This window comes from Oncorhynchus masou, chromosome 23 (assembly GCF_036934945.1).
Source record: "Oncorhynchus masou masou isolate Uvic2021 chromosome 23, UVic_Omas_1.1, whole genome shotgun sequence".
Lineage (NCBI taxonomy): Eukaryota > Metazoa > Chordata > Actinopteri > Salmoniformes > Salmonidae > Oncorhynchus > Oncorhynchus masou.
In genome coordinates this window covers 15,312,593-15,329,358 of record NC_088234.1, presented here as the reverse complement: position 1 = coordinate 15,329,358, position 16,766 = coordinate 15,312,593, and the positions used below count along the sequence as shown (strand labels likewise).

Sequence of the window (16,766 nt, the reverse complement as noted above, 5' to 3'; positions counted from 1 at the left end):
TTAGGGGAGGACAGGGTAGGTTGTCATTGTAACAAGAATTTGTTCTTAACTGTCTTAACTAGTTAAATAAAGGTTAAATAAAAACACATTGTAAGGTGGGCTATTTTTTTGCATTTTCTACTAGGATACACCGCCTCAGTTCTAACTGTATAACTCTAGCTGTAGGATCAGCAGAGGCATTCAGGGCAGTTAGAGAGACATACATTAGGTTACTTACATTATGCCTTCAACACCCCTGGGATAATGTACATTTGCTTAAGCATTATGACAACTCAGCGACACAATGGTAGGTATTAACTGAGCTGGGCTTGGGTCATTGATAAGTCATTGTCTCAACGTTGCCTTATAATGCTGTGAAAGGATCCAGGAATCCAAATGATTTGGGTGTATCCCATCCTACTTATAACATTTGCTTTGTTTCCAGAAGGTATAACAATTGTCAATAAAATGTTACACCACCAGAGCTGCAATAGTTTCGTAGCTATATATGGAGGGCAACAAGTCTTCTGAAATGTTACATGCCTTGGGGAGGGAACTGGGCCAGATATTATGGGGCGTTTGTTGGTGTCAAGCAGAGACCCAATCAGTTCTTTAAAATCCGTCTTCAGCTGTTGATGAGCTGCCCTTCATAATATTATTGAATCCCACATGAACTATCATAAACTCAAATTCCTGATGTAGGTTTAAAATGTTTGGGAGCAGCTTATTAATGTCTTATACTCGTATATACTCATTGTACTCTTATACTCGTGCTCATGGATAGCACAACGTTTTTGCTCAGGTACCGAGACATTTCTCAGGGAAAGGATCCAAACTCCACGACAAAGCCGCTGCTGCAGTCAGCGTAGCTGAAATCAGCACAACCTTCGCAGACACAGGCAATACCAACTATAAAGGCACAGGTAGATCAGGTGCCAGTACAGCGAAGCTATAACTTATGTCAATCTGCTCCGAACCTCTCGCCACACTCCCGTCCGCTTAGCAGCATTCCGCTGTCTTCTGTTTCCACGACTGGTGACATGGGACCAGCGCTGATTGAAACAATCCTCTTGCTCTTCTTTGTCTTCTCTACTATAAGATGGAGGAGGAGAAGCAGATGGAAACGACTTTCTTGGCAGGCAAGTTCCAGGTAGCACAGGCCAGTCGGATAGGGACAGATGACAAGGCAGGAAACATCCATCAGACCCGAGCGGTGTCCAGCTAAAGGAGTTGAGAACTGAAACTTAACTTTCACAGCTTTCTTTTTCCTTACCATCGGTCAAACTGGTGTCATTTGGACATTTTGTACATAAAATAAAAATGTTTGAGGACAGAGAGAACTTTACTGATATTAACTATATAGATTGAAGCATTCATTCTATCAAACTATTATATTATTCTGTTTCACAGGGGTTTATTTAGTCTTCTATGGCAACATGTAATGACAAAAGAGAAGCTACATGTATCTAACTATAGACACGTTGACTAACAAATAGCCTACCAAAATGTCCGAAATTATAAGCAGGAACATATCTTAATCAAGCAAAAAATAAATCCTGCATCCCCTGTCAAAAACCCTTTCTGCCGTGTTTGACTGTAGCTTATAGCACGTTGTCTATATTTGTGGGTTAGGGTTGTGTGCGGGCCTCAGATTTTGACTTTATTACGTGTAGTCAGGCTGTTGCAGATGGGTTATTAGCAATTGCGGGTGAACAAACAGCTGACCCGTGCACCACTAAAATGTATGGCTTCTTATAATTTGCCAAGAGTAAATGTGAAGATGTTAAATTATTTTCAACTTTGCCAGAAAACAGTATGACCCACCAATCAAGTTTTACACAAGGTTGTCACCATTTTGTGATTGTGCAGTTAGCAGATTGTCTTTGTCTTGTGTAAATATTGCAGCTTATCATTAACGTTAACAGAATGTCACAGAAGTGAAACTTTGGTAACAAATCTGCACTCAAAGAAAGATGTTTGACTTTCAAGCATAAAACACACACACACACGTTTGCATAGGCCCACACTGGTACTGATGTCGAAATACCTGATTCAGGGAAAGGGGTGTGGATTTATTATGTTTGCAGAAACGAAACTCAAGGCAGAAAAGACAGAAAGAAATAGAGATACACAGGGAGTCTAAGAGCCTAAAGTAAAGGAAGATCGCATCAGCTGAAAGGTTGTACTCTTTTTCTTATACTAAAAACAGAGAGACTTTAATGTGTACATTATGCTACTGTCAGGATGTGTTGATATAGGATGTCAAGGAATGATGTTCAACTGTCATGTATTATTGATTGTTTGTTATTGACCATGTACAGGTACAATAGATTTAATACATTATGACATGGTGGAATACTGTTGATAGGCATATTATACTTTGAAGGACTATGGTAAAACTACATTTATTATTATTTCTGTATCAAAACAAGTCAACATTAGCCTCATTCATTAATCCATGGAATAGTCAAAAGTAGGTAAGTACGATATATAGGTACAGTAGGTCAGTAGGTAGGTACAGTAGGCAGGTAGGTCAGTAGGTAGGTACAGTAGGTAGGTATACACATAGTGTCTTATAGGCATCTCTCGTTACATGGGTGTGTCAGTGGTCATACCATATGTGGGCATAGCTATATGTCTCACTGTGAAATCTCATGTGACTGATGCAAATACCTCCATAGATATCTGGATGGTGTTGTACCGTTCCTGTACCAGAAGAGGGCGACCAAACACTGTTCATTTTAGTGCCTCAGTTACACAGCAAAGTTGTGACTATTCTGTAAAGCAGCGTTTTCCAAACTCGGTCCTGGGGACCTCATGGGGTGCACATTTTGGTTTTTGCCCTAACACTAAACATCTGATTCAAATAAAAAGCGTTGATTATTTGAATCAGCTGTGTACTGCTAGGGCATTAACCAAACTGTGCACCACCAACAATGCATCTCTAATATGCGTTTTAGTCTCTTAAAAGGGAAATCAGCAGTTGAAACAATAACAAAGTGTGATTCCCATCCCTGTTTCGGTAAAAAGTTATTGAATGGGGCTGGAGAAATGTAACCACTCCTAAATTCATAGACAGACTAATGGATTGTTATTTATTTTATTAGGCAAGTCAGTTAAGAACAAATTCTTATTTTCAATGATGGCCTAGGAATAGTGAGTTAACTGCCTGTTCAGGGGCAGAACGACAGATTTGTACCTTGTCAGCTCGGGGATTTTAACTTGCAACCTTCCAGTTACTAGTCCAACGCTCTAACCACTAGGCTACCCTGCCGCCCATGCAAGGGCTCACCATCCATTATATCAAAATGTTTTGAGGATACATAGTGTTTGTTTCCAAACATTGGAGTAAAACAAGCTTATATTTTGGGTTCGGATGGAGTACTACAGTTGAACTAAGCTCATGAGGCATTTAAAAAGATGTAGCAACTGCACACTGTATGTTTAATGAATGAGGAATACTGAATCTGATATCTCTAACATCCCATATCAGACATGGCCTTCTCATCTGCAATCTCCATCTCCATCAACACCCCTGTCCTGATTGAGCAGCACCTCAACTGCTCCATCTGTCTGGGCCTGTTTAAGGACCCGGTCACCACCCCCTGTGGCCACACCTTCTGCCAGACTTGCCTGGAATGCAACCTCCACTTCAATGACCTCATATGCCCCGTCTGTAAGGAGCATCTGAGGAGGAACCCACAGGTGAATGAATGCTAGATAAAGTCAATATAACACTTCCTGTCTCAGCCATTTTCCCCACTACATCAACATGTTGTTTGGGGGGGCGGGATGATTGTACTAAAATCAAATCAAATGATTTGTAGACTAACCGAGCTGTATACTAACAGGGAAATGCTTACTTATGGGCCCTTCCCAACAATGCAGAGAGAACAAATTTAGAAATAGTAGAACTGATATTACACAAGGATTAAAAACACAATGAGTAATGATAACTTAGCTATCTACACTTGGTACCAGTACAGAGTCGATGTGCTGGGGCACGAGGTAGATATTTACATATATGTAGGGATAAAGTGACGAGGCAACGGGATAGATAATGAACAGTAACAGCATCAAATTGATTAACAAAGCACAATATCACCCACAGGTGAATATCATCCTCAGTACTCTCATTCAGGAGTTGAAAAAGGCCCAGGAGAGGAAGCCAGGGGAGTATTCTGGAGCTCCAGGTGAGGTGGCCTGTGACGTCTGCACTGACAGGAAGCTCAAGGCCCAAAAGTCCTGTTTGGTGTGTCTGGCCTCATATTGCGAGACTCACCTGGGCCCCCACACCTCAGCAGGCAGGCTGAAGGGCCACAGGTTGGTGGCTCCTGTGGATGTCCTGAATGGCTTGGTTTACTTTGACTTTATTGATTCTTGCTAACAGTTCACAATAAAATTGCATAGAAAACACATACTTAGATGGATAATACAGTGTACTGTTTAAATTTATAAACAGGCTGGTGGCCCCTGTGAAGGACCTGGATGGGAGGGCGTGTCTGACCCACGGTCGTCCCTTGGAGCTGTATAGCAGGGCAGAGGGGCGCTGTGTCTGTGCCCTCTGCGTGGAGGAGGGTCACGAGGTCATCTCCGTGGAAATGGAGTGGGACAGGAAGAAGGTGTCATATTTTCAATGGGGTTTCATGCTGTCATATATTCAACTGGTTCAATAAATTCTGTAGATGTTTTGTTGTGTTTAAAAAGTGTGTAGTATTGAGTGAGTCTGAATGAGAGTGTGTATTGAGTGATGAAAACTTAAAATAACCTATCACAAAACTATGAGATAGTTTCATTGTGTGTGTGTGTACATGTTTGTATGTCCTAGGGTAACCTGGGGAGCACCAAGGCTGATATGCAGGAGAGAATCCTGGAGAGGGAGAGAAAGGTGGAGGAGATCAGGGTGTCTGTGGAGCAGTGCAAGGTGAGGCCTGGTTAAGTCAGTGTGAGGTATTAGATGGAGGACAGATGGAGGACTGTAACAGTACACATGAAACAGTGTTACAAGCACAGAGAGAGGGAACCAAGATAGTACAAATAATCTGGACTGTATGCACAAAGACATGAGGAACTATACCCATAAGGGGAGCCTAGTGCGAGTCACTACATGTCTACCTGCAAACACAGAGATGGAGGACTCTTAACAGTGACATATTTAATCATGAGACAGGGAGAAAGAGAGACCTGTTGCACATAGACAGGGAGAAAGAGAGACATGTTGCACATAGACAGGGAGAAAGAGAGACCTGTTGCACATAGACAGGGAGAAAGAGAGACTAGTTGCACGTAGACAGGGAGAAAGAGAGACTAGTTGCACATAGACAGGGAGAAAGAGAGACTTGTTGCACATAGACAGGGAGAAAGAGAGACATGTTGCACATAGACAGGGAGAAAGAGAGATCTTTTGCACATAGACAGGGACAGGGAGAAAGAGAGACATGTTGCACATAGACAGGGAGAAAGAGAGACATGTTGCACATAGACAGGGAGAAAGAGAGATCTTTTGCACATAGACAGGGACAGGGAGAAAGAGAGACATGTTGCACATAGACAGGGAGAAAGAGAGACATGTTGCACATAGACAGGGAGAAAGAGAGACCTGTTGCACATAGACAGGGAGAAAGAGAGACCTGTTGCACGTAGACAGGGAGAAAGAGAGACTTGTTGCACATAGACAGGGAGAAAGAGAGACTTGTTGCACATAGACAGGGAGAAAGAGAGACTTGTTGCACATAGACAGGGAGAAAGAGAGACCTGTTGCACATAGACAGGGAGAAAGAGAGACCTGTTGCACGTAGACAGGGAGAAAGAGAGACTTGTTGCACATAGACAGGGAGAAAGAGAGACTTGTTGCACATAGACAGGGAGAAAGAGAGACTTGTTGCACATAGACAGGGAGAAAGAGAGACATGTTGCACATAGACAGGGAGAAAGAGAGACTTGTTGCACATAGACAGAGAGAAAGAGAGATCTTTTGCACATAGACAGGGACAGGGAGAAAGAGAGATCTGTTGCACATAGACAGGGACAATGAGAAAGAGACCTGTTGCACATAGACAGGGACAGGGAGAAAGAGAGACCTGTTGCATATAGACTAGGAGAAAAAGAGACATGAAACACAGACAGAGACAAGCACAGAGAGAAAGGTAAAGTGAAAAGTGAGGCAGGCAGAGACAAAAACACAGGCGGGAGAGAGACATTGAGTTAATATTGAGTTGTTGTCCACCATCCATCCTCTAGGCCCACGTGGACAGAGAGAGGAGGGAGATTGACTCTGTGTTCAAAGCAGTGATCGCAACTGTAGAGGAGACCCATCTAGATGCTCTCAGGCCCATGGAGGAGCGACAGCATGAGGTGGAGAGAGAGGCAGGAGAACTCACCCAGGAGCTGAAGAGAGAGATCAGAGAACTGAAGGAAACCATTGGTCAATTGGAGGATGTTGCTGACCTCAAGGATCACATTCACTTCCTGCAGGTGAGTAATTTTACTTTGACATAGCCCTTTTAATATATGATCCAAAAATGATCTCCACTGGTACCACACTGAACATTCTGCAAGCTGATCCTATGTTCGTTGATGCATGTGTTTGTGTACCAGTATTGTGTGAAATACAGTACATGGATTGTACTAGACTGGAGTGTCTATTGTCTGTCTAATGGTTGAATTTCAATTTCATAGAAATGATACAGTATAATGAAAAACAAGTGTTCAATGAACTTTGTCATCTATCTCTGTTAATGTGTCTCTTTCTCTCTATTGATTCCTTTCTCCCTCTCTTTCTTTCCATTGTCCCTCCATCTGTCTCGCCACCAGACTTTCCCATCCCTGTCGGGGCTGGGTGATGGCAGAGACTGGACTGAGGCCTCCATTGATACTACACTCTCCTTTGGCACCATGAGAAGCAGCTGGTCGACCATGATGGAGAGAATCAAGCACGAGCTGGAGAAGCTCTCCTCAGTTGGTAAAGGAATGAGACAATATAAATCGTATTAAAAAGCATACAGTTGAAGTCGGAAGTTTACATACACCTTAGCCAAGTACATTTAAACTCAGTTTTTCACAATTCCTGACATTTAATCATAGTAAAAATCCCCTGTCTTAGGTCAGTTAGGATCACCACTTTATTTAAAGAATGTGAAATGTCAGAATAATAGAAGAGAGTATTATTTATTTCAGCTTTAATTTCTTTCATCACATTCCCAGTGGGTCAGAAGTTTACATACACTCAATTAGTACTTGGTAGCATTGCCTTTAAATCGTTTAACTTCGGTCAAACGTTTGGGAAGCCTTCCACAAGCTTCCCACAATAATTTGGGTGAAATTTGGCTGATTTCTCCTGACAGAGCAGGTGTAACAGAGTCAGGTTTGTAGGCCTCCTTGCTCGGACACACTTTTTCAGTTCTGCCCACATATTTTCTATAGGATTGAGATCAGGACTTTGTGATGGCCACTCCAATAACTTGACTTTGTTGTCCTTAAGCCATTTTGCCACTTTGGAAGTATGCTTGGGGTCAATGTCCATTTGGAAGAACCATTTGCGACCAAGCTTTAACTTCCTGATTGATGCCATCTATTTTGTGGAGTGCACAACATGGTGCTGCCACCCCTGTGCTTCACGGTTGGAATGGTGTTATTCGGCTTGCAAGCCTCCCCCCTTTTCCTCCAAACATAACGATGGTCATTATGGCCAAACAGTTCTATTTCTGTTTCATCAGACCAGAGGACATTTCTCCAAAAAGTATGATCTTTGTCCTCATGTGCAGTTGCAAACCATAGTCTGGCTTTTTTATGGCGGTTTTGGAGCAGTGGCTTCTTCCTTGCTGAGCGGCCTTTCAGGTTATGTCGATGTAGGACTCATTTTACTGTGGATATAGATACTTTTGTACCTGTTTCCTCCAGCATCTTCACAAGGTCCTTTGCTCTGAAGTACATTCATCTGTAGGAGACAGAACAGATCTCCTTCCTGAGCGGTATGACGGCTGCTTGGGTCCATGGTGTTTATACTTGTGTACTATTGTTTGTGCAGATGAACATGGTTCCTTCAGGCATTTGGAAATTGCTCTCAAGAATGAACCAAGGCCTTGAAAAACATCCACAGGTACACCTCCAATTGGCTCGAATGATGTCAATCACCCTATCAGAAGATTGTAAAGCCGTGACATCATTTTCTGGAATTTTCCAAGCTGTTTAAAACCTCTTAGTGATCGGGCTACTTTTTTCAACATTCTGTTAAAAATCACGCAACATTTCAACGTCCTGCTACTCATGCCAAGAATATAGTATATGCATATGATTAGTATGTGTGCATAGAAAACACTCTGAAGTTTCTAGAACTGGTTCAATGGTGTCTGTGACTATAACAGAACGAATTCCGTGGTCAAAATCGCAAGGAAACCTGATCACAAAATCGACAGAGAAAAAAATCAATCCGCCAGTCTATGTATTGTCTATTGGAAGGAAAAATACTTAAGGGTGAGATTACAGTTCCTACAGCTTCCACACAATGTCGCCAGTGTTGTGATTTCGATTCTACTAAATCCTTGGTCATCTGAGTAATAGCCACATCCGGTTTTCAGGTCCACAGCTGTGAAAAATGGAACCGGAAAAGTTGGCTACGTTTTTCAAACTTGTGCCTATTGAATACAGATCACTCCGTGATCAATTTGATCGTTTATTAACGTTTACTAATATCTAAAGTTGGATTACAGAAGTAGTTTGAAGTGTTTTGTCAAAGTTTATAGGCAACTTTTTTAATTAAAAAAATAACGTTGCGTTTAAAAACGGTGTTTTTCCTGGATCTGACGGTCTTCATAAATGGACATTTTGGGTATACAAGCACCGATTTAATCGAAAAAAAGACCCAATTGTGATGTTTATGGGACATATAGGAGTGCCAACAAAGAAGCTTGTCAAAGGTAATGAATGTTTTATATTTTATTTCTGTGTTTTGTGTAGTGCCGGCTACGCTAATTCCTTTGTTTACGTCCCCTTATGGTATTTCCGGGTGTTGCATGCTATCAGATAATAGCTTCTCATGCTTTTGCCGAAAAGCATTTTACAAATCTGACTCATTGGCTAGATTCACAATGAGTGTAGCTTGAATTGAGTACCTTGCATGTGAGTTTTAATGAACGTTTGAGTTTTAACGAGTGCTATTAGCATTTGGCGTAGCGCATTTGCATTTATTGTTGGCAAGGTGGGACGCAAGCGCGTCGGGTGGGCCAGAGAGGTTAAAGGCACAGTCAACTTAGTGTATGTAAACTTCTGACCCACTGGAATTGTGATACAGTAAATAATAAGTGAAATAATCTGTCTGGAAACAATTGTTGGCTAAATTACTTGTGTCATGCACAGAGTAGATGTCCTAACCAACTTGCCAAAACTATAGTTTGTTAACAAGAAATTTGTGGAGTGGTTGAAAAACGAGTTTTAATGACTCCAACATAAGTGTATGTAAAATTCTGACATCAACTGTAAATATTATAGGACTACTTTCCAGTGTTTTTCTGTTTAGCTTGATATGTTGCAAGTACCCTGACAGCACAAATCTGTGATTTCTTCCACAGAACTTGAGAGGATCCTGAAGTTTGCAGGTGTATATTGTTTTTATTTCAGTGTAAAACTACATTAGTATACACATTTTTTAGAGTACATCTCAACCACATTCATTTTGTAGTAGGCCACATGTTAACCTCATTCAGGCCAACTGATACACCTTATATATGCCCATATATCTTTTCATAACAATAACATCCATATATGATGTGATTCAGTTGATGTGACATTGGACCCGGACACAGCAAACACACAGCTGATTCTATCTGAGGACGGGAAAGAAGTGAGAGATGGAGGGAAGATACAGGACATCCCTGACGGTCCGCATCGCTTCGATCACTTCGGCAGCGTCCTAGGACACAACAAGCTAACCTCTGGGAGATCATACTGGGAGGTGGATGTCGGGAACAAGACGGGTTGGGATCTGGGAATAGCAAGAGGAGATGCCAACAGGAAGGGGAAGCTCTCTGTGAATCCTACTAACGGTTACTGGGCTATAGTGAATTATAATGGTGCCAAATACGGAGCCTTGGGGGACCCCCCTTTTCTGTTGTCACTGAGCGAAAAGCCCCAGAAGGTGGGGGTGTTTGTGGATTATGAGGAGGGGTTGGTGTCTTTTTATGATGTGGAGGCTAAGGCTCACATACATTCTTTCACTGGGTATTCCTTTATTGGGGAAATATATCCATATCTCAGCCCACATCTTCTGAATGGGGAGGAGAACTCAGACCCACTGGTCATCACCAAAACAGGGTGATGTCACGCATTGCTCAGCCTTATAGGTAAAATACATTCACTTCAGGTTAGGATTAGGGCTACAGCTAGAGTTAGGGTTGGGTCGGGTTAGGGTTGTGGCGGTCACAAAATTGTCAGCCGATGATTGTCAAGCAAATAACTGTCGGTGTCAAGGTAGTTGACCGTTAATTAACAAACACATTTAGCATCTCCTGGCTTCCACACATACAAGTCACTGGTGCAGACCTTTGGAACGTTAACATTTGAAAAAGTCTAATAAGTCCATGTAATATAGCCTACAAATTCACAACAAATCCATTATTTATTTTAGACAGGTCTAAAGAAGTATGATTTTAAGAAAATGTAGTCTATTTCAGAAGAAAAGAATAGCATACTTTGATATGTCCTTATTTTAGGTCCTGATCTGGCTATGCCAAATGGCTGTGGGCTACACTAGTTCATTTAAAAAAGGCATGAGCTCTGCTTAGTTTTTTGGTGCAGGCTGTACACACTACATCAGTCACTCATTCACAGTTTGACAAGCACTTGATGATGCCTAGAATTTTAGTGGCCGTAATGCATCCTAAAAAATGTCATGTCTTTTGCAGCCAGTAGCCGTTGTGCCCTTCTTCCTGAGTGCTGTTCGCTCTGAATCACCTCTCACTCACATGGCTCTCCATCACTTGATCAAGTCTTTCTCACAGGCTACAAGTGAAGGGGGACACAACTGTGCGCGTCCTTATCCAATTCCGAGGTTCATATTTAAGTTATTGGAAGAACTGTCCACATTTACTTTTCGTCAGCCAACATGATGAGTAGGCCTAACGAACAGCAAAAGCACTAGCCTATGTCAATCTACTATCCCCCATAGTGCAAAAGTCAACCTATTTTGTTCTATGCGATAAATAAATATTCCAAACCTAGTCTGGGCCAGTTGTGGGATGTGATAGATCCCAAATTAATACAACCACTAGCATCAAACAAACTTTTTTACGCAATATGACTGACCCAACAGATCAGAACTTTTAGCTTAAAATGTTAGGCTATTAGGCTATTTCTTCACATAAGTACAGCAATGCGCACATGGTAGTAGGCTATAATTAGCAGAAAACACTTATCAAAAGTGACCGCAAATGCAATTATGCTTGTAATGCTGTTATTATAAAGGTGCATTTTTCTGGTGAAAATTATCTTACCCAAACTTTAAACTCACACGCTGCTTATGTATGTCTGTTAGGCTTTACACCCTGTGTAATACAGATTAATGTGCTTAGATTTAAGAAGTTAATTGGCAACTTTATATGGAGCTATGGACTAGACTACATGAGGTGTGCAACTATGATTAGAAAAAGTTGCATGAAAAGTAATTGTTTCTTATGCTGGGCATCATTCACAAGTGATAATATATAATAGGCTAATATTGTCACCCATCAGACTATTCTTGATGAAATCTTTACATATACTAAATAATATTTGTATGACATTTGTTTTGATTGAGAATGGACCATTATCATGCACCTGTATCAAAACAGGGGCAGCGGGAAAAACATGTCATCTATGCACTTAAATAACGAATGGAGGATGCTTTTCACGTGGTTCATTTTCATAACAATCAGGTAGGCTATACTCCTGTTATAAATATAAGCAACGTGCTTAATATTAGGAAGGTGTTACAATGATGCTTGTACGAACTTGAACCCAGTCGCAGAGAAACACCGCAAGCAGAGGTAAGGGTAAATCCAGATCTTTACTAAAAGTCTTAACAGAAACAAGGCAACCACACAAGAATGCACTAAAAATAAGATCAAAGCAAGGATCCAGGCCAACAGAGGAACCTAAATAGCCAGGCAACCAGGTGACCAGAGGGGGGCAATCAAACACAGGTGAAGGCAATAACAAACAATCAGGGTAACCTGGAAACTAGAAAACAAGGTAAGGGTGCCCTCCAGCAGTAACCTAAGGAAACACACTCAATAAAACAGAAACTGTAACAGAAAGTTGAGAAATAAATATAGTAGGCCTAGCCTATAGAAAGCTGATGTGATCCTCCTCTTTTTAAGATACAAAACACAGTCAGTTAACTTCTTGGAACTCTAGGGGCGCAATTTCATTTTTGGATGAAAAACGTTCCCGTTTTAAACAAGATATTTTGTCACAAAAAGATGCTCGACTATGCATATAATTGCTACTGTTCGAAAGAAAACACTCTGACGTGTCCAGAAATACAAAGATCTTCTCTGTGCGTGCCCTTTAACGTGAGCTTCAGGCAAAACCAAGATGAGATGGCATCCAGGAAATGACAAGGATTTTTGAGGCTCTGTTTGTCATGATCTCCTTATATGGCTGTGAACGCAAGAGGAATGAGTCTGCCCTTTCTGTCGTTTCCCCAAGGTGTCTGCAGCATTGTGACGTATTTGTAGGCAGATCATTGGAAGATTGACCATAAGAGACCACATTTACCACGTGTCCGCCCGGTGTCCTGCGCCGAAATTGGTGCGCAAAAGTCACCTGCCAGTATTTTTCCAAACAATACAGAGAGTAAAGCAAGCTTCCACGAACTGCATGTCAATGAAGAGATATGTGAAAAAACACCTTGAGGACTGATTCCAAACAACGTTTGCCATGTTTCGGTCGATATTATGTAGTTAATCCGGAAAAAGTTTTACGTTGTAGGTGACTGCATTTTCGGTTCGTTTCAGTAGCCAGGCGCAATGTAGAAAACGGAACGATTTCTCCTACACACAGACGCTTTCAGGAAACACTGCGCATTTGGTGTGTAACTGAGAGTCTCCTCATTGAAAACATCAGAAGCTCTTCAAAGGTAAATGATTTTATTTATTTGGTTATCTGGTTTTTGTGAAAATGTTGCATGCTACATGTTATTCAAAATGCATTGCTAGCTTTGCATACTCTTACACAAATTAGTCAATTTCTATGGTTCAAAAGCATATTTTGAAAATCTGAGATGACAGTGTTGTTAAGAAAAGGCTAAGCTTGAGAGCAGATGCAATATTTTCATTTTATTTGCGATTTTCAGAAATCGTTAACGTTACATTATGCTAATGAGCTTCAGGCTATAACTGTATACAGGGTTTTTTCATAGCCAAACGTGAACAAAACGGAGCGATTTGTCCTACACAAATAATATTTTTTTGAAAAACTGCACATTTGCTATGTAACTGAGAGTCTCCTCATTGAAAACATCCGAAGCTCTTCAAAGTTAATGATTTTATTTATTTGGTTATCTGGCTTTTGTGAAAATGTTGCGTGCTACATGCTACACAAAATGCTATGCTAGCTTTGCATACTCTTACACAAATTAGTCAATTTCTATGGTTCAAAAGCATATTTTGAAAATCTGAGATGACAGTGTTGTTAAGAAAAGGCTAAGCTTGAGAGCAAACGCATTATTTTAATTTTATTTGCGATTTTCAGAAATCGTTAACGTTGCGTTATGCTAATGAGCCTGAGGCTTTAGTCACGATCCGGATCCGGGATGGGGAGTTTCAAGAGGTTAACTTCTTGAAACTCCCCATCCCGGATCCGGGATCGTGACTAAAGCCTCAGGCTCATGTAAGAGGTTAAACATGTTGCAAATGCACAAAAGTCAACTAGCAAGTCAGTGTCCATCAGTCAATTAGATGTCATTCTGACACCAAACTGATACCAATTGACACCAAACCCACTTTTTCCAACTCATTTAGAAGCCAACTATCACATATGTCAGAGCAGGCCCATAATTCACAGCGCCTTTAGATGAAAACATAATAAAAACAAAAAACACATAGTTACGTTCTAGCTGCGGGTCCAATTCGGACATTATGTGTAGGCCTATGTGAGGCGACCCCGAATTTCGGCTCAATAGGTCATTCGGTGCCCGAGTAAAACCCTAATTGGTGCTGAAAATCCACTTTTTTCAATTACTTGCTACGGGGTCCTTGAATGAGCTATCGGACAGAAACGTTGGGGTCCATCTCTATGGGCCGAGCCGGTTTCAATGCACCTAGTCTTGTGTCTCTGAGACTTTTCTAAATGTCGCCATTTTTGTAATGGTCAAAATGAATTGAAGTCCTTGCAAATGTACGAGGCTGTTTCTCGGTCCGAGAACCTTCTAGAGCCACCTAACTCACCACGCACTATCGACCTGAGGTCTAGAACAGGTTTCTAAAGTTTCGGAACTCTAGGTCTGACGGTTCTTTTTTAGCTCAAACAAAGCTAACTATTGGAGGCAGTGTCAGTCTCTACGCACCCCAATAAGTCCCTCCATCCAAGTTGTGTATCTGTGTGATTTAGTTTTCCTTTGAATTTTTATGGGAAAAATGACTGATTTACAGTTCATGGGTGTTGCCTAATCACACATATGAAGTTTTGGACAGATCTGATTTTTTTAACCCTTCCAAACAGCCCCTGTGACACCAATTATGGCACTTCCGGTTGACACAGGAAGCTATAAGTCAAGACATATCCTCATTGGGCTATGCTTTTACAGAATCCTGAGTTTTAAGTCTTTACGTTAAGAATTGACTGATTTACACAGGGTTCAATGCACTATGTCCATCAAATTGCAGGCAGGGTATGGATATACACTTTTAGGGTGATTTTAAACACTTCCGGTTGGCCCAGGAAGCCTAGAATCGACACAGGTAGACCTTATAGTGGCCTGATGGACTAGTACCGAAGACAGGTTCATAAGGCATTCATAACCCATATAGGCTCCAGGTTGAATTTAGGGGAGCAGGCAATGTATTCCTATGGGGAGAGAAGTCAATGCAAACTGTTTTTATGTAAACACCTTCTTTTAACCGTGAAGGGTTAATGTCACACGGTCAAGGTTAGGCTTGCACAGATCGGAAGGACCTTAGGAACAGTCCTGTGTTTGAATTGTCCTTCTAAACCTAACGGTTCCGCCGCTGTCACCCAAAATCAAATGACGTTCTGGTGCAGGCTTCATATTGGGCCCACTTTTCTCATGGTCGCTGCGCTTAGACCGAGCGAGCTACGGTCAAGCGGGATATCTCGTTGAACTCGGCACGGCCTTGGGATTATGTTTATGCCATTGCCTGCTCTCTGTGTCTTTAAACACCACGCTTTGTCACTCCATCCTTGCTGTGTGTGTGTGTGAGAGCTTTTCTTTGACATCTGTTGGGAGAAATGACTGATTTTACAGTTCAGGAGGGTTGCCTAATCACACATATGAAGTTTTGAAAAGATCTGACCGTTTTAACCCTTGGTTACAGCCACTATGACACCATTTAAGGCACTTCCTGTTGGTACAGGAAGCTATAAATAAACTCATATCCTCATTGGGGTATGCCTTTACAGAATCCTGAGTTTTAAGTCTTTACGTTAAGAACTGAGTTATTTACGGAGGGTTTAGTGAGTGTGTGTTATTTCAGAAAATAATAGAAAATCACAGAAATCTCGCAGAGCTCCGCAGCACACTTTAAAAATATTCGTATGAACACCCTGCAACTGGATCTGTAACTGTTGAAAAAAAACACCTATATTTGAACATCACAAATCTGTCATTGTACGATTTCTCTTAAATGACGATAGCCAAATGGCTGATTTTTTTTTTATTGACACCGGAGGCTCCTTGACTTTGACGTGAAGTGAAAAAATCATTTCTCTATTTTCATTTTGGACCTTTAATCCCAGAAAAATGGCCATAACTCAAAAACCGTTGAGGCCTAGACGCCATCTTGTTCGGGGCCAACTGCCCATTATGCCAAACCTATGCTCACCAAGTTTCGGCTTCGAAATATTTTCAGTTTTCGAGATATGGCCCGTCGTGATTCGTGATGTTTTGTCAAATTGCAGTATGATTGCTTATGCCCTCTTGTGGGATTTTCCGGCATAGCGGAAAAATGACCAAAATTTGATCATTTTATAAAACGAAAACCGAATGTCCGATAAAGTTCATTTGATGACTTCCCGGTAGGTCTGGCCCTGCCGCTCGGCCCGACGCCATCCCCGAATTTTAAAAATGTTTTCGGACGTCTAGTAAGGGACGGTACATTTGAAATATGGACTTTTTCACTAACCATACAGAAAATGTCGAAATGTTCCCTTAAGGTATGTTATCACTGGGAGAGATCCTTCTGGTCCCCTTGGATCATCAGATGTGGAACCTCTCGTCCTGGTTCAGGTTTCTACCTTCTTTCAGTGGGGCATTCAGACTTAGAGACTTATGGCCTCTGTTCTATGACTACACCATACATTCTCTTACTTCCATCACTCATCACACAAACTGACATTCCAGCTGAAGCTGGCGAACCCTTCTCCAATCTGGTTTCCTAAACATAACACTTGGAAAACAAAGGACAAAACATAACAGTATTGACAATGTTATGTGTTATGCATGACTGTATTCATGAATACTGAAATCTAAGCCTAGGACAATTCCCACTCTCTCTTCACCTGACTCTATGCCTCCAGAATACTTTTCTGCTGGACTCCACAAAAATGGAAGCCCTAATTAGCTTCCTCGTGCTTTT

The 16,766-nt window shown here is 41.4% G+C and overlaps 1 protein-coding gene across 1 annotated transcript; it reads left to right on the top strand.

Moving 5' to 3' along the window:
- The first annotated feature begins 2,069 nt into the window (after window positions 1-2,069).
- Window positions 2,070-12,306, top strand: LOC135510401 (E3 ubiquitin-protein ligase TRIM39-like). The gene is made up of 9 exons (XM_064931281.1): window positions 2,070-2,158; window positions 3,473-3,684; window positions 4,091-4,302; window positions 4,442-4,601; window positions 4,808-4,903; window positions 6,220-6,453; window positions 6,793-6,940; window positions 9,546-9,572; window positions 9,753-12,306. The coding sequence occupies exons 2-9, from the start codon at window positions 3,475-3,477 to the stop codon at window positions 10,289-10,291; spliced, it is 1,626 nt and encodes a 541-aa protein (XP_064787353.1). The 5' UTR covers window positions 2,070-2,158; window positions 3,473-3,474; the 3' UTR covers window positions 10,292-12,306.
- The last annotated feature ends 4,460 nt before the right edge of the window (window positions 12,307-16,766 follow it).